The sequence below is a fragment of the Phodopus roborovskii genome, unplaced genomic scaffold (genome assembly GCF_943737965.1).
Source record: "Phodopus roborovskii unplaced genomic scaffold, PHOROB, whole genome shotgun sequence".
Lineage (NCBI taxonomy): Eukaryota > Metazoa > Chordata > Mammalia > Rodentia > Cricetidae > Phodopus > Phodopus roborovskii.
The window spans coordinates 21049791-21068415 of NW_026126418.1; the positions used below are offsets into that span (position 1 = coordinate 21049791).

The window sequence follows — 18625 nt, forward strand, 5'->3', positions numbered from 1 at the left end:
GATAAAGCTAGGACTTGGCCTTCAACATACAGAAATCTGAGAGGGATAATTTGGGCAGGAAGTATAAACCAAATGGCCTCTGTATCAGTTAGAATGACAAATTTACCGCTACCTGGACAGCCGGTATGGTGATGTCAATGGCTTTGTTGGGGGCAAAAGTTGTCAGTGTTTGGCAGCCATATAGGGCAGCATTAAGTCTTCAGCTGCCACACAGGACAATGACAGCATTTAGTCAACAGACACAGAAGGTGGTGTGTGTGTGTGTGTGTGTGTGTGTGTGTGTGTGTGTGTGTCTGTCTGTCTGTCTGTCTGTCTGTGTGGTGCAATTCTTTACCACATTTGAAGCAAGCTCTAGGTGGAGTCCATTGCTGGTGGAGTCCATTGCTTCCCATCTTTTCTCCTGTTACCAGAAACTGGTATTTTTGTCTGCCAGGGTGAGTGATGAGGAGTTAAACTTACTGGTAGGCAGAGATTGAGAGAGGAAACATGGCTTGGTAATAAAGGTGGACAGTTTCTTCCTCAGTCTCCTAATTTGAGACAAAAGCCTGAAGCTGAGAAATCCTGCTGACAAACTAGCTCAACAAGTTCAAGGCCTGGTTGAGAACTTGTCATACATACTTTCTCAGACCAATCAACTCCCACCAAGTGGGGAGGAAGGCTTTTCAGAGCCTTTAAAATCCCAAGCCTCCAGTAGCGACTGGGCTTTTCGGCTTCCCGAGGTCCCCGCCCCGTAGCTGACTGTCAGCGGTGCTTGGGAGTTCTCTACTGTTATTTGCTGTACTTCAGATTTTTCTGCCTCTTATTTCTTTAACTGACAGGAAAACTGAACCCAAGCAAGACCCCTAGACCATATTATTTCTAGACTGTGCCACTTCGGGGGCTTGCCTCCGGATTTCTTCTGAAGACAGTACAATTTTGAAACCTCATCCCTGGTTCGTTTTTGAGGACTATCGACTCACCAAGGTAAGCAATCCAGGAGGGGGACGTGTGCTGGCCAGTCCAATTGGCCCAACCACAAGGCGTCCAGGCGCTTTTCTCAGGTTCCTGTAACACAGTCACTAATGCCTTTAGGCAGAGATGCTCCTTTAGGAGCCTCACAGAAACACACCAGACCTCTGTGTTGGCGTCCCTGGATGTGCCGGTTAGGGTACCTGACTAACCTCACTGGTTACCACCCCTTGTTCTCATTGCAACCTCAGGTAGAGAAGGCAGGCCAGATGCAACGGTAAACCTCTAATCGTAGCCCCTGAAACAGAGATAGGACGATCACTGCAAGGTGACAGCATCCTGGTGTATAGTGAGTCAAGCCAGCGGTGTGAAGTGATGCGTGTGACTGAGGTAGTCCCACCCCCACTCCTCCACCATTGGTTTCTAAGTCTTCCTTTATTTATAAAACATGCCAGAATATTTCAGGTATTTACAAGTTCTTTCATCTCTAGCAGTTCATATTGAATAACCTTACCTTCATTTAAGTGTTTAATCTTTTTAACAGCCTCAGTTTGTCCATGCTATATTGTCATAACATCAGAAAATTCTTTTTTTTCTGCTTGCTATTGATATCCTGTTCCCATGAAGTTATTTCTATCTTTTCTTTTTTTTGGGGGTGGGTGGGTTGAGACAGGTTTTCTTTGTGTAGCCCTGGCTGTCCTTACTCTGTAGGCCAGGCTGGCTGAAAACTCAGAGATCTACCTGCCTCTGTCTCTTGAGTGCTGGGACTGAAGGCGTGAATGCTACCACTGCCTGGGCCATGTTTACTTTTTATGTTATGAGAATAAGAAGTTAGAGTCACACAGCCTAAAGATTTTAGCATCTTTATTTCAAGAGGAATCTTCTTTGTTTTAAAAACCATTTGTATCAACTACTTTTGTACCTAAAAGAAAAAAAAAATGTTTTAATCAGTGAAATGGTCACAATTTCAAATATGGATATACTATGTCATCAGGGGATTTCATATTGAGCAATTCTCCAGAAAATTACACTTTCCTATAACCAGAGCCAAATCCAAAGGAAGTTTCACTATTGGATTGGTCAGTCTTTCAGTAAATAGATGATTCAGAACTAGGAACTACCTTGGAGAATTGTGTGTGTGTGTGTGTGTGTGTGTGTGTGTGTGTGTGTGTGTGTTTGTTCATTTCTGTTTTGTTTTAAATGGCTCCATGTTCTAATATTCATTCTTCAGGTCCAAAATGGTTTGTTTCATTGCGCCCCATATTTAATTTTTGGTTTGGGGAATCTTTAAAAATATGGTCAACTTACAGAGTTAGTCTCTCCTTCTGCCTTTGCATAAGTCCAGTGATTAAACTAGATTGCAATGTTTGTACAGGGCCTTTTACCCACTGTGCCATCTCACTGGTTTGAAACACAGTTAAAGAAAAGATGGTTCTGTCTGGGTTTTGTGAGCTACATGGTATTCATTGTCTCATCACCTTAAATATCTTCCAACTAAACATGTTTTTAAAAATTTGCTAATATCTTGCTTATGAAAGCACAAACAGCAGTTGTTAGGTTATACTTTCCCAAAAGGAAACAACAATACTAGATGCAAGCTTAACTAATGAGGCTAGTTATTAGCTCCTAGTACTTAAAACACAGAGGCAGGGTATTTCAAGACTAGCTATATCAGCATGAATTCAGGCTCTTTCCATAACATTCTTATCATTCACAACAAATTAATGTACTTAGCGCCATCTTCCTTAACATCTTATGACAGTTGAGTCACAGGTGTGACATCTGTAGAACAAGTGAAAGGTGACTCTGAGTGGTTCTTCCTGTATAGTGCACTTAGATGAAGAATCATTTTTAAAAAGCACCTTATCTTCAGTCCAACAAGATAAAATACATAGCCACAGATTCCCTACTCTAGAACAGTGGCTCTCAATCTGTGGGTCAAGACCTCTTGGGGACTGCATATCAGAAATCCTGCATATCTGATTTTCTATTATGATTTATAACAGTAGCAAAATTACAGTGATGAATAACAATTAATAATTTTTTGGTTGGGGTCACATAACATGAGGAGCTATATTAAAGGGTCACAGCATTAGGTAGGTTGAGAATCACTGTTCCAGTCAGAGCTTATTATATCCTGACATCTAAATCAATTACAGATCACCATGATGAGAGTAGATTAAAGATAGGTAGGCATAGGCTAGCCTTTGTGATCTGAGCCATGATAATATTAATTGTGAAGAATGTCAATTAATAACTGCTTCAATAACCAACAAAGATGACCAAATTAACATTTAGAAATCTAAAGAAAAATGGCACAAAACTTATGTATGTTCTCTCCTGGAATTATGTATCTCTCTTTGCACTTCATTCCCTCCCTTTCCACCAAATAATCTTCAGATATACATTTTGTTGTAAATGTGAGGGGCTTTCAAAATTAATATTCTCTTGCTTATTTCCCACATAATCATCTATTTATTGTCATTACCAATCAGCTTCATAGAAGATAACATTTAGTTAACAAAAGTGTCACTATATTTAATAATTGTTACAATCTTGAAAATCTACATTGCTTAAGTATACGTTATTTTCTTGCTAAAACAAATATGAATTTAGCAATTTTGGTAACATTTAGTTCATAAGTACAACTTTGGTATTTTAAAGAATTACAGGCATTTCTGAAAAATAAACAATCATGTGTAGGAAAGTGCATGACTTAGTGATTATTCTGTAAACCATCTATGTGTTTTCTCTTACCTAACACTTTCCAAAATCCTGCCTATTTTGTCTTTACTTGTGATTCAGTTGATAAAATCCAGGTGTGAGTATAATTTGTGTCTAATGAGAAGGATTACTGAAATTTGAAGGCAAACATTACCATGAATTGTTTGGTTTGGTTCACAGCAACCCAGAAATCATTTAATGAGAAATTGCTAAAATCTTGTTTTATGAAGAGACAATATCAGACCTTCTCAGTTTTAAAAGTTCACTACTACTGTCATTTTGAAAAGTCAACACACTCTCCCTCCCTCTTCTTTTTCTAGAGACAAAATGGTAGCTGCTTTTTTGTAGTTTCATACAAGTATACAATGTATTTATCAAATCCATTCCCTACTCCCTCTCCTACAACCCTTCTCATAAACCATAGAGTCTAATTAGGGCTGCCAGTGTGTGCATAGTGTTCATCCACTAGACGTTGGGCATCCTACTTCTGTGGGTCTGGGGTCATTCAGTGATTTAGAAGTTTGACTCAAGTTTTGATTTTGTAAATTAAAGGTTTTATAGTAAAAAGAGATTTCCCAGGCCCAAACCAAAGAGTTCTCTAGGTAAGGCACCAACTAAGGATTATAAAAGCAAAACCTATGAAGTTATAATTTTGAGGAGCCAAATTAACTCCTATCCTGTCTGGGTGCAGGCAAGGCTTGATTTTATAATAGATGTCTAGCAAGTGCCTCAGCCATCCAAGCAAGCAAGGGTTTCAAACAAAAGCAGAACTTAGCAGTTAGAATCTTTCATCTTGTGACCCATTACCTTGTAGGAATAGCAGAGGTAGTGAAATATTTTGCAATAATCGGCAATTTTTAAAGAATAGCCCAACTGTACCAGGATGTGATCCATCTTGGGCCAGCTGACATTCAAGGTAGGAGCAACTTCCTCATGGCTTACACAAGGTAAAAACAATGTTGTTTTTTTACAAACTTAGCACTGTAAATTTATCCTCTAAACATAATATTCACCATTACACTACCTTGAGCCATAATCATCAAAAGAGATTTTTTTTCTCATCTCCAGCAACCATCAATTAACAATTCCTTTCAAGTAGAGGTGGGGCTTCATGAGTCCCATTCTTAACCATGCTAGAATATTGACCAGCTTGATCTTGTACAGGTCTAATGCAGGCAACTACAGTTACTCTGAGTTTTTGAGTGCAAAGGTCTTTTCAAGTCCAGAAGACACAATATTTCATCAGTCTTTCATGACCTCTGGCTCTTACATCTTTTTACACCATCTTCTTTAGTTTTGCCTGAGCATGGGAGCACATTGTGATATAGACGAATACTCCTCAGCCAATTATTTTCTTCACTTTATCAGTTGTGACTCTTCCTAATAATAGCACTAAGAAGCTACCCTGTTGGAGAGTGGCTGTGAAAGTTGCATTAAGCTATGTTTGTAAGAATAAGCATGTAGAAGGTAGTTTGATATTGTGTCTATTTAGCAAAACAATAGTAGTGGGTTCTCCCTAGAGCCTGTGATCTCCTTAGCTATATGTTCTCAGAAAGATTTATAATGCCAGGCCTGAGTTTCCTCTTGTGGAGTGAGCCTCTAAAAATCCAATTAGAAAGCTGTTGGTTACCCCCATAACACTTGTGCCTCTTTTGCACAAATAGGCACATATTGCCAGCTGGCAGCTAGGTAAGACTGTTGATGACTTTTCTCCCTGAAGATCTAGTTCAGCAGGTAAAACATTTGCTCCATAAGCAAAAAGAAGTTTCAATCTCGTATGCCTATATAAAAGCTGAGGGAGGCAAATCAGGGAATCAGCAAGCTGGAAGACAGACTAGCTAAACAGTGAGCTCTGGGTTCAGTGAAGACCCTTCCTAGACCTTGAAGGTGGGGAGTGATTGAGGAAACATCCAACATTAACCTCAGGCTTCTACCCACATGCACTTATATCCCCCCACCATGGGCACTCACATATATGAACATGTATACATACATGCATAAAAAACACATAGATATACACATGGAGCTTTTTGTCTTCTGTGTTTAAACTACTCTCAGAAGGCAACATTTGACTATGAAGCAGTGTTTCTACTGTGTTCAGGACTGGGTTCCAGGACACAGAGGTAAGGAGACCCTGGCTGGAGGAATTCATCAAAAGTTCTTTTTTTAATTTTAGTTGAAAATAGCTCTTTAGGATTTGTGTACACCGAGAAGAAAGAGAAAGGACAGGGGCAGGGAGATGGAGAGGGGAGATAATATGGACAAATTAGAAAGGAACTATGCTATTTACATGTGTGATTTCTACATCTTAGTAGTAATGTATTAAACTTTGGTTAGCCATGCCTCAAGTATCATATTGTAGGAATTGTCCAAACTTGGAAGGAAATTTGTAGCTGTGGAAAAGGAACTGGTTTGAGAAAAATAGACTGTGCGACTGGTGATGCATCACCTGCTCCAGGCAGCTGATAGATCTGTGGCCCTCACTTCTGACACACATTCCTGCTGTAGACTGACCCATGTTCTCCTCAGAGTTGTGTGTGGGAGCTTGGCCTCAAGTGGGACAATATTTGAGAAGATGTGTTTTAAGAGGTAATTAAAATGACACAGAAGTAAGGTCCGTGTTCCTCATCCTATGGGGTTGATGGCCTTGTGATAAAATGAAGGTGCAGAGGTTTATCTCTCTCAGTTTCTCTGTGCACACACAGAGAAGATGCCAAATGAAGACTTGAGAGAAGAGAGCAGCCATTTGCAAGCCAGAGAGAGCCCTCTCCAGGAACCCTATTGACCAGTATTAGTGTAGGATGCAGCAGTCTACACAGTAAAATTTTCTCCTATTTAAGCTGTTCACTGCATGTATTTTGTTATGACAGCCTTGGGGTACTGGGACAGCATCTGTGGCTTTAACCGTAAAATCACATTGTCTTACCTATGAAGATGCATTTCAAGCTGTGTTGTCTGGTTTGAAATGACAGCAAAGGAAAGGCATCCTGAACTGGCCCACTTCCCATGTGTCACAGATTAAACACTACAGTCACCTATCTGTAGTTGTACTTTCTTGTTAGGACAGCCATTCCACAAGTAATGACATGGAGACTTATTATTAATTATAAAAGCTTGGCCTTAGCTTAGGCTTGCCCCACTAGCTCTTATAACTTAAATTAACCCATATTTTTATTAATCTATGTTCTACCACATGGCTTTTACCTCTTTCCCATTCGTGTGTTGACTCATTCCTTGTCTCCATGGTGTCCCTCATATACCTCGATTATCCTCTTCGTCTCTCTACCTGGAAGTCCTGCCTAGCTCTCCTGCCTTCAGCATTTTATTACACTAATCACAGCGATACCTCTTCACAATACCTCTTAAGTATTGAAGGTGTTGTGTTATGTTTTGTTTTATACTCACCAACGTAAATTTCATCCATAGCATTGTATGTTCAAAGTTTTTTTTTTTTTTAAAAAAATGTCCTATAACTTGGTTTGGAATACAGTTCCATTGGAAGATTTTGACTGCCTTTTTCAACACTTTCCTTTTTGTATTTTTACATAGATGTTCACTAAAACATCTATTAATTTGCAAACATATGTATAAGAATATTTAAAATTTCCTATACTGTTATATTTAAGGAAATTTTTTGACAATTCATTTCCATATTTTGAATCAGGATTTGTTTCCCATGTAAAACAGTGATGAGATAAGATGATTTTCTTTTCTTAACATGAATGCAAGATACAAATGAGAAAATCAAGGTGATGCTAAATGCTCAGTAATGGAACCTGCTATTTGCATGACCACTATTTCCATTTAATTGACAAGCTGTGGCTTTAGCACTTCATGATAAAAAAGAGCATTTCCAGGATTCCATTTAAACAAGCGTAACGTACAACACGGTTAAACCAGACAATGCAAAAGCTGCTAAGGGGTAGGCACTTAAAAGAGGTTCATACTCAATGGGATTTGCTCTTCCATTCTTCTCTGTAGTTGATTCTTTAATGTGTGAATTTACGGTTTCTGTTTCCACCAATGTTTAGAGAACAAGGGAAATACGATACATGGTTCGAGTCTCTCAAAGACATTCTCTTTGTCTGTCTTAGTCTTGTCTGTTTATTCAGGTTTTATCATTGTTTGGGTGAACTTCTACACCGTTTCCACATGGAAGAGGCAAATTCCCAGACTTCACTTCTTTCAGAACTGGGCTGAAACTTGATTTTCTGTATATATGTGGTAGAGTGATGGGAATATTTTTCATCAATAAATAAAATTGCTGGCAAAGCATAGAGTTATAATAGAATAAAACATTTGAGCAGTCTTTGGTATTAAAATGATAACAATAATCACTATATAATTTGCATAATTTAATAGATTTTACTTATAGGATTAGTATAGCAGAGAAAGCATATTTTATCCTGTTGTAACAGATACTGCCTAAGCCTCTTTTGCAAGAGGCAGTTAGGATAATGCTTCAAGATAAATAAATATGGACATAAATAATATATTTGTTAGTTTTAAATTTTCCTGTTAAAATTTGGTGCCTATTGCATACATCTTAGTTCTTTTAAGAGTGCTGCTGGCAAATGTGGTTCAGGATCCCTTCTGCTTCTATCCCTGCTTTGTCATCTAAGCACTTGATATTGGAAAGTAAAGATGTATAGCAAACATCAGTTCAGTATGCCTGCTTAATTAATTGCATAGCACTATCATCAAGATACAATAACCTAGCAGGTAGGAAATCTCTCTGGAAACATTAAGTCATTACAAAAATGTATAGTGTTTTACAAGTTATATATCTTTGTGCTTCTGATATCATTTTTGAAATTAATATTTATATCTTTTTATTTTGTTTTGTTTTTTGAGACAAAGTTTCTCTGTGGCTTTGGAGCCTGTCCTGGAACTCACTCTGTAGACCAGGCTGGTCTTGAACTCACAGAGATCCGCCTGCCTCTGCCTCCCAAATGCTGGGATTAAAGGTGTGTGCCACCACCACCCGGCTAATATTTATATCTTATAATCAGAGTTCTGTTCTAGCTTAATTTAAATTTTATGTCATAAGTGAGTCTGGTGCTCATATCTTGTTTACAGCGATGATGACCCTGTGTACTGGGAATGTGGCTCCCAGGGAAGTTAGCAAGGAGATAAAGGAGGCCCTGTGTGGACTCTCGGGTCTGTGGTATGTGGTAAACATGCAGATTGTCAGCCATGCTCTCCCTTGGAGAACTACCCAAATATTTGCATTCCTACAGTATATTTTTTCAGAAAATACTCTTTTCCTGCAAATCTGGTGAACAGACTGCTTTCTGAGACTGAGTGAGCCGTTCGTTCCTCTACTAGAGAATGTGACTTGACAGTCCCATTAAAAACTACTTTTAACAGCAATTCACTTCCAGCACCTAGTTATTATGGATGCTGTAGAATTTTCAGTTGAGAATACTGCTTCCATAAAGTTAGCTTCAACACATGGGAAAGACTGGTCAGGGAGCCTGCCTCCAATCACAGCAGCAACAGCAACAGAAAACACAAACAAAACCCAAAACACCCTGAAAATATAGAAAAGAATGAAACAGTTATGAGAATAGCTATATGACTTGCTGTCTCTCTTCACACAGTGTAGTTTTTATATTGTTTTTTACTTCTTCATTTTCCTTGACATTACTAGGCTGCTAACTCACCCAAACCAAGAAACAGCAAATAGGAAAGGCACATAGCTTAAGAAAACAGATTGCCATGGTTTTGTGGACATGACCCCTGGGTTCAGCCAAATTGTGGGGACAGAAGTAAGAACTACCCCCCCCCTTTTTTTTTGTATGTTTGAACAAGGTCTTACTATATAACTCTGGCTATCCTGGTACTCACTATGTAGAGCAGACTGGCCATAGAGATCTGCCTGCTGCTGCCTCCTGAGTGTTAGGAATTTTCCACCATGTTCATCCAGCCCAAAAAATGTTTAAAAAGTTCGGCAATATGTGAAAAGTAAGGAAATTCTGCACCAGGAAGCTCAAATTTACTAACAACAAGTTTGTGGCACATGTGCAAAAAAATCCATTTTTTTTTTTTCCTGAGACATGGTTTCTCTGTGGGTCCTGGCTGACCCAGAACTTGCTTTGTGGACCCCAGGCTATCCTCAAAGTCACAGAGATCTGCCTGCCTCTGCTGGGATTAAGTCATGTGACATCATGTGCCTGGCTCATGTGCAAAATTAATACATGCATTTTCCAGATAATTTACAGATGACAAAATATTGTGTGCAGAAATGTTGGACTAGACCAATGAATGTCTACTAGGTATATCATGCCTTTTCATGAATAATGTGCTAGAAAGCTAGTATTCTTAAAATCTCCCCTCCCACTTCCAAGATCCCTTAGTCTTCTGGGCAAGGGTCATGATATAGCCATTTCATTTAGAGCTAAGCACTCTACAGTCTTTTATTCTTTGTACTGTTATGGATGCCTGTATAAATCAGCATCTACTGCAAAAAGAAGTTTCTCTGACAAGGACTAGAGATGCTCTGATCTATGGGTACAGTGATAAGCCAATAGGAGTTGGCTTAATATTATGTCCATTTATCAGGATAACAGTATTAGGTTTACCTTTAAGGCCTATGCCCTTGCCAGGGGTTTGACCCAGCTTACAGTACCAGGCAAAAAGTTCTGTGTTGTGCTAAGCCAGCCAAAACACCAGCATAGATGGGTGGGGGGGGGGGGAAGGCTTATGACAATTCCATTGGCTAGTCACAAGTGCCACATCAATTTATTTTCTTCTCATTTGTTCTTTTTGTTTTTGATTTAATTTCTAAGAGATTTTTCCCAATATAGAATCACAAAGTTTTCATCATATTGTAAAGCATAGTACAAGATTTAGTTCTTCCATTTAGGCCATTGACCTATTCTTAGTTAAGTTTTGTATATGATACAAGGGAAGGCTAGCCTCATTGTTTTGAAATGTGGCTATCCATATGTGCCAGCACCTTTAGGTGAGAAGATAAACTCCATATGGGAGCTGAGTCTCATGCCTATGTTTATGTTTCATAGGCAATAGCTGAAGTAAAAGAACAACACCTACCACAGCTAAAGCAGTCACACAAAAGAGCAAGGCTGGAAGACTCACACTTTGTGATGTATGTGTGTATCTTTGTCATGTAAGCAGATAAAGAAAATAAGTTACATATGCACAATGGAGTTTTATCTAATCACAAAGAAGAACGAAATCAAGTCAGTCCCAAGAAAATGCATACAAGTGAAAACCACCATGTTAAGTAAACTAAGCCAAACGAATGAAGAGAGAACAATGCAGTCTGAAAGCAGAAGGACTAATAACAAACAAAGAAAGGAGAGGTCAGAAAGCTTTAAGGACAGGGGATCTGAGTAAATTTTGACATACGTATATATGAAAATGACACAGAAAATTCCATTCATTTGTATACTTAATGTGAACTAATCATACACAAAAAATTGAAAACAACTCAAAGAGAGCAAGAGCGAGAGCGAGAGCGAGAGCGAGAGCGAGAGCGAGAGCGAGAGCGAGAGCGAGAGCGAGAGAGAGAGAGAGAGAGAGAGAGAGAGAGAGAGAGAGAGAGAGAGAGAGAGAGAGAGAGAAGGAGCAAGAGAGAGGCGCGCTTGGCGCTTGGCGCGCTTGCTTTAAAAGGGAAACTTGCATGTTTAACTGAGTCCCCTGGCAGAGCAGCCAGTAAGTTATGACAAGTCATGAGCATCCCGCCCATCATCAGGGGGCGGGATCAGCAGACTGCTGGTTCCCAACAGTAGGTAGCTAGAGTAGCCACATGAATTTTAGGATTTCCACGTCAATTTTGACATAACAAAATCTTGCAGGGGATTGCATACAAGTTACAAGAAATGTGTAGATTATATTGAAGAATATTGTTATCTTAATAGTAAATCTTTTGTTCTGGGAAAGATGGTGAAAAAGTGTATATTTGGAATTAGTTAGCTGTACTCAGTTTAAATGATTCCAAATTTGTTGGCAACATCCAGAGCATCATAATCAAGGAGCCAACCTTCTTCTCTCCGTCAGGCTTTATGAGGGTGTTGACTTTGGCCACATCAATGTCATAGAGTTTCTTCACGTTGGCATTGACGTCCACAATGAACACAGGCGTGTTGTTGTCTTCTGTCTTCTTCATGGCTGACTCAGTGGTCCGGGGGAATTTGATGATGGCATAGTGGTCAAGCTTGTTTCTCCGGGGCGCGCTCTTCCGAGGGTGTTAGGGCTGCCTCCGGAGCCGCAGGGTCTTGGGCCGCTGGAAGGTGGGTGCGGATCTTCTTTTTGTGGCTGTGGACGCCTTTCAGCCCTGCCTTCTTGGCTTTCAAGGCCTTCACTTTGGCCTCGGCTTTGGGAGGGTCAAGAGCTTTCTTCTTCGCTTTCGGCGCCATTTTGGCGGGGAAAAAAAAAGGCGAAAGAAGATTATATATATATATATATATATATATATATATATATATATATATATATATAACCAATTTAGATCTTGAATCTACATACATTTTTACTATATTAAATATACATCCCTAAATAATAACCGAGACACCTGCAGGTCTCCCTCCTCATTTAACTTTACTACCTGTAAAACAAACATAGATGGCAGGATGTAGATAATACAGAGGAATATGAACACTCAAACAAATTTCAATCTGCTGTTTTCAGAATTCCTTATAATGTACTACAGTCAGGGAAGTTAGTGTTAATTCCTGAGTAACTCTCATATCAAATTTATGAAAGAAAGTTTCTTCAATGAAGAAATGAATTTAAAAAAATAATGCACAATACATATCATAATTTACATTTGCAGAGTATAAAAGTATATGCACATGTAACAACATACACAAGTTCTAGATAAAAACACACTGATAGTTTATTTCTGGAAGAAAGAGTCAATAGGATGAAGAAGGAAGAGGCCAGGATCTATTTGCATCTTTTCTATATGTATTTTCATGTATTTCTGTCATAATTTTAAATATGCTTAATAATAAATATAGTTTCAGTGAGATATTTTTGTCAATATTTGTTACAACAAGACCAACATACTGAACTTGAGATCAAGGGTGGTGTTGAGCAGCTGGTTGAAGTTGAGTTTACTATGAGGAATATTAGTCACTATTAGGTCATTAAAAAATGTTGCTGGGGGCTAAAAAGACAGCTCAGCAGATAACAGCACTGGATGTTCTCCCAGAAGATCCTGGTTCAAGTCCCAGCACCCACATGGCAGTTTGCAACTGTCTGTAACTTTAGTTCTAGAGGATCCAACACCCTCACACAGATTTACATGCAGACAAAACACCAATAGACATAAAATAAAAATAAATAAATAGTTAAAAATGTTGCCGAATGGATGGTATCCTTCCTACACTTGAAATCAGCTGTGGACTTCTGTTGGTCCACTGTTTAATGGGGAGGGTAATAGAACAGTAGTCAATGGTAAAGGACAAGAGACCGGGTAAAGATTCATTGGAAAATACTGAAACTGATTTACTGGCATTGTTAGCATGGCTATACTATGTTGGAAATGAAATACATGATCACTATTTATAGAGGACTTTAGAATAAGAGTTATAAATAAGTTGATAATAGTTCAAATTAATACTGTGCTATTCTATGCTATGGGGATGGGGGGGAGGGAGAGGAGCTGTACTGAGACAGAGAATAAAGCAATTAGAGATTCCTGAGGCTGCTCAGTTTTTTGGTTCTAGTTGTTTTTGAGAGTAATTTATGTTGACACTTCTAGGTCTAGGTAGTTCTACATTTTCTGGAATGGGGCTAACGACATTTTGATCTGGCCTAGTTTCACCTAAGCTGGCTTTGGCTACTTGCAACCAAGCAAAGACTAAATGACTAAACATAAGCATTATTTCAAGTGGCAGCTTTAAAATAAGATAACTTGATAGATTTAGGGTCTCTATTCTTGAGTTTGTAGCAGGCATCCAGCTTAGGCCTGTGCCACGAAACACAGACAAAAAGCCTGCTTCATTGTTACATTCACAGCATAGTTGTGTTGGACTTTTCTATGAATCAAATGGAACTTATGAATCTCTGAAAGGAACTGGGAGGTGGAGGAGCAGGCCATTAATCCCAGCAATCTGGAGGCAGAGGCAGGGTTTGAGGCCAATATGACCTACAAAGCAAGTTCCAGGCCAGCCTGGATTGTTACATAGAAAAACCCTATCTTGAAAATAAAAGTCTCTGAACGTGTTTGAAAAATAATTTAAAACCTAGATATTTAGTAGAAATACTTTTTGTAGTTATATGTGCATATCAGAATCTCACAATGGCATGTGGTATGTTGTATGAGTCACAAATATCTAACGCTGCTGACTAAAATTCAAATATGTTCTAGTGTCATGTGTCATGTCTAGTTTCGAGTTATATAGTTTGTCAGCGATTTTAATGATGTGGAAAGTAAAGTGGCGTTATTACTTTACTATTAATGTATTCGAAGGTCATCCATGTATTATTTATTTATTTATTTATTTTCTGCTTGCCAGTATCCTGACTTGGCACTTTCTGGAGTCCACAATTATGGAGAGATGACTCAGCAGTTAAGAACACTGGCTGCTCTTCCCGAGGTCCTGGGTTCAATTCCTTGCACCCACATGACAGCTCATAACTGTTCTTAACTCCAGTTCCTGGGGATCTGACACCCCCCACATAGGCATTCATGCATGTAAACCACCAATGCACTCAAAGTAAAAATGAGTCATTTTTAAAAAATTACATAGTCTTAGGCATTCTGCCATAGAAATAAAAACTTTCAGGGGTTTGAAGGTGTAGCTGGAGAGCGTGCATTTGCTCTCAACTCTCTAAGGCTCTAAGGCATTGGTATCTCCTGATCACTGCTTCCATTCACCTTTGTGTGAAAGGGGACATCATGCTTTTTTGTTTTTCATGCTACGTGTTTTTCAAAGTCTTTTCCTCTTTAGATCTAGATCTTTAAATCAGTTTGAAGCAGGAAATGTCTCACTTCCTGCAGGGACTCATTTCCCTTGGGGTGCAAAAGTGTGGGCTCATCACTTCTCCATAAACTGGGGAATGGTGAATTGAGTTTAAGAAAGGGAGTGGCTGGGATGAAAGATACTTCTATTGTGAGCAGTTACTGTGTGCTTATCTCACAGAAAACCTGGTTAGGAAATGGCTTAGAAAACAAATGCTATGAGAAACAAGGAAGGGAATTGTGAAAATGCTTCCCTTCTGAAGGAGGGATCAAAGCAAAGGGAAAGAGTACCAAAAAAATTGAAAGTCGCCTTAAGAATGTTAAGGCATAAAAAATTCTGGAAAAATTAAAGTGCAATTAATTCTGGCTAAGAAAGAAAAGTAGCTGAGTGACACGGAAAGTGTGACCTGTTTAGATGGAATCGCATGCTTTTAATTCATTTTAAGTTGCATTTAAAAACACAGCCCCATTATTCTCCCATGTCCTCCCTGATCTATATTTAAATTTAGATTACACATGAGAGAGACTGTACCGATCCGTATTAACAAGCACTTATACATCTCTCATCATTTCCCTTTTACCTTGTATTTTCAAGGCTAAAGGATAGGCCTGTTGAATATGGGTAATGTACATTGTATGGATGTGATTGTACCTTTTAATGTTTTAAGTCCATGTTTTAAAGGTGAACTTCAAAATGTGTTGACAGCGGCATATGAGGCACTAAATATGGTGTACTAAATTCATTTGGAAGTTTGCAAGATTCCCACTAGCCTACAGACACATCCACACCGACTTCTTATTAAGCATGATTGTGTTCTGTATTTCAGAAATGATTTCTGTAATGAAGAAGGAACATGCCTTTTTGGCATCTGTGTGTCTGTTGCTCAGCATTGTCCCTGAGCTTCTTAATGCTCTGCCTGAGGAAGATGATGAATATGAAAAAACCACAGGTAAAGTACTGAAAACTTGATCTGTTTTGTTTTCTTTTAGTTTGTCAAAACTCTCAATTACCATAAAATTCATATTTCCCATTATGCTAGAACTAATATTTTTTTATTTATAATTTTTTATTTAATTTTATATAACAAAGTCCAATTAAATGAAAACAAACATTTATATACAATATTTGGGAATTTGGGCATCGTTCTTTCCAAATTACTTCCTGCTGGTAAGGGGCGCTGTCTTGGGGGATTCGAAGAAGATTCAGATATCCTAGCTGTAGTCTGTAGGGCTGTTTTGTCCAGCTGTTTTGAATGTAGGATCAGCTTGTACTCTGTTTCAGGCGGTCTGGCGTGATCAAACCACATTAGTCTGTAAGGAATCCACATCTTTTCATTTTCTGTGGAAACAAAAATAGAAATCCTTTTCCCCAGTAACTTGTAGAACTAATATTTTTATTGCTCATGTGTATGTGTGTTTTGCCTGCTTGTGTGACCATGCACCACGTGTGTCAGCATTAGATCTTTTGGAACTGGAATTATGGACAGTTATAAGATACCGTGGGTGTGCTGGGAATTGAACTCTCATCCTCTGGAAGAGCAGCCAGTGCTCTTAACTGCTGAACCATCATTCCAACCCCCCTAGAACTTTTTTTTTTTTTTTTTAAACAAAGTGGTATTTCCTTAAGAGAATTCTTGTATTAAGTGGGTTAATTTTTAGACTATCCCAAATCAAGACACTTCAGCAAGAGAGACTTTTGTTTGTTTGTTTGTTTTTTTGAGACAAGGTTTTTCTGTGTAGCCGTGGTTATTCTGGAACTCAGTCTATAGACCAGGCTGGCCTTGAACTCACAGAGATCCACCTGCCTCTGCTCTTCCTCTTGAGTGCTGGGGTTAAAGGCGTGCACCACCTTCTCCTTGCAAGAGAGACATTTTGTGTAAGACAGTAACATCAGAACAAGCTCTAGAATATTGCAAGAAGGAAAGAGTGAAAGGAGATTTGATTTTAGCTTTGAGTTAGGAAAAGTATGAAGGGAAAAGAACTATGTACACGAGCTTCAGCCAACCTCTCTTTCTTACCAGTATTTTCAAAATAAGAATGAGATGAAACTCTTATAGGAATCTAGGTGAGTTTGGCATGAAATGAAATAGTGTGGAAGTGAGTTTCAACTCGATAAACTGTGTCCAAAATGAAAATGCTAATAATTGAAAAAAAAAAAAAAAACTTGAGCAGGCATCTTAGAGATTTATATATTTCCCCCAAAGTAACATTCGACACAAAACTATTGCTAGAACTCAAGTATTGGTAATGGAAAATATTAACTTGATAGTCTCCACATTATATCTTAGTTCTGACATCTATATGAAGTCCCATACATACACTTGCATCTCTGGTGAGTTGGTTCAGTGTATTCTCTTTTAACAAAGGTTGGGTAAATACGTTTTTCTGAGCCTGAAACTTATGGATGGAAGGGAATAATGGTGGCCAAGAGGAAAACCTTAAATTCTCAGTTTCTGGAGGGTTCTCACTACCTAAGTGGTGACCTTACGAACTAACGTTGACTTTGCACTCACGAGCCTTTCCTTCTGCTGCAGAGGGCTAGGATTGCAGGCAGGGGTCCCATACCTAGCTACAGCTTGATTTTACTGTAGATGTCAAGTTCTTTTGATTAGTGAGTTGCATGGTCTTATCTAGGTTTTTTTTTTTTTTTGTTAAATTTTTAATTAATTTTGCCATACCCAGAGGCACACATCATGTAGGCTCTTAGTAAATAACCTAATAATCTCCAGGATGGTGGTGTTCTAACAATCAGGACATCCCCATGACCCATATTCTATTAAGACTGTTTTTTTCCCCCCAAAGACATAGAGAAGGGAACTAAAATTCAGTACCAGATATTTTCACAGGAAAATGATTTCCGACTTTATAAAGCAAATCCTCAGAATGCTATTGAGTGGAAATCACATTATTAAATTTAATTGTTTAACCCAAATGCCATCTTGAACATCTCTGTCATACAGGTTTGTGACAATATTATTCTTATTAAGATTGTGTAATGTACCTACTATAACAACATGCGAGGGTCAATTCTATCATTTGTTGGTATAAATTGGATCAACTTAGTTACTTTCTGCATTTTTTTTTTTTTTTTGGTAAGATGAAGATAACACCCACATCATGAAGTTGGGATCATAGATACTTTTATAAAAAAGTTCTGGGAAATTGTAATTACGCAGAAAAAATTTTCTGTTATTAGTGTAACTACATAGACTGCTTTGAAAAACAAAAACAGACAAAAACAAACAAACAAACAAACAACAACAACAAAGTCAAACAAACAAACAAAAAACCCCCAAAATTTTGTGGTACACTCTCACCCTCTTGTGGCAAAATTATTAAATAGCATATTGAACTTAGGGTGTTTTCCTGAACACACACACATACACACACACACACACACACACACACACACACACACACGAAATTTCAGTAAGCAAGGTCTTGTATAAATCAGTTAGGGAGCAGAAATACAAAGTCTGTACCTAACTCACCTTTCCCTTAACTGCCTAGTTCCCAGCCCAAAGAGTGGGAGCAATTTCAGTGGACAGGTCCTCCCAGTCAATTTACATAATCAGTATTCTCCCACCTATACCCCAGGCCTGCTCAGTAGCCATCTCTCACAGGCTCTGGGTTCTGCAAGTAGATCATTAACCCCAACCACCATAGCTGTCTAACTGTAATTTTATTAGTCCTATAAATGACTAGGCTGGGGAGATGTAATGTGCTTCTCTTGCAAGACTGAGACCTGAGTTGTATTCTAGAATCTCTGTCAAAAAAAAAAAAAAAAAAAAAAAAAAAAAGAAAGAAAGCTAGATCTTGATGGTGCATGTTTGTTAGCCCAATAGTGGGAAGACAGAGAAAGGCAGATTCCTGGAGCCTACTGTCCAGAGAGCAAGCCAGCCAGCCTAGCCTATCTTTTGAGTTCCTGGCTAGTGAGAGATAGACAGTACTTGAAAAAAAAGTCAGGGTGTATGTGTATTCCTCCACGTAAGCATATCTGGAGACATAAATGAACAC

General features: G+C 38.6%; 1 protein-coding gene and 1 pseudogene across 1 annotated transcript in view; one reads left to right on the forward strand and one right to left on the reverse strand.

Moving 5' to 3' along the window:
• Positions 1-771: 771 nt before the first annotated feature.
• The window catches only part of Tfpi (tissue factor pathway inhibitor), a 35655-nt gene continuing 17801 nt past the window's right edge, over positions 772-18625 (forward strand). The window contains exons 1-2 of the mRNA XM_051184364.1: positions 772-963; positions 15436-15558. Of these exons, the coding sequence (XP_051040321.1) occupies positions 15438-15558 (121 nt within the window). The 5' untranslated portion in view covers positions 772-963; positions 15436-15437. The remainder of the gene's footprint in view (positions 964-15435; positions 15559-18625) is intronic.
• On the reverse strand, positions 11625-12056 carry LOC127222342 (60S ribosomal protein L23a-like; annotated as a pseudogene).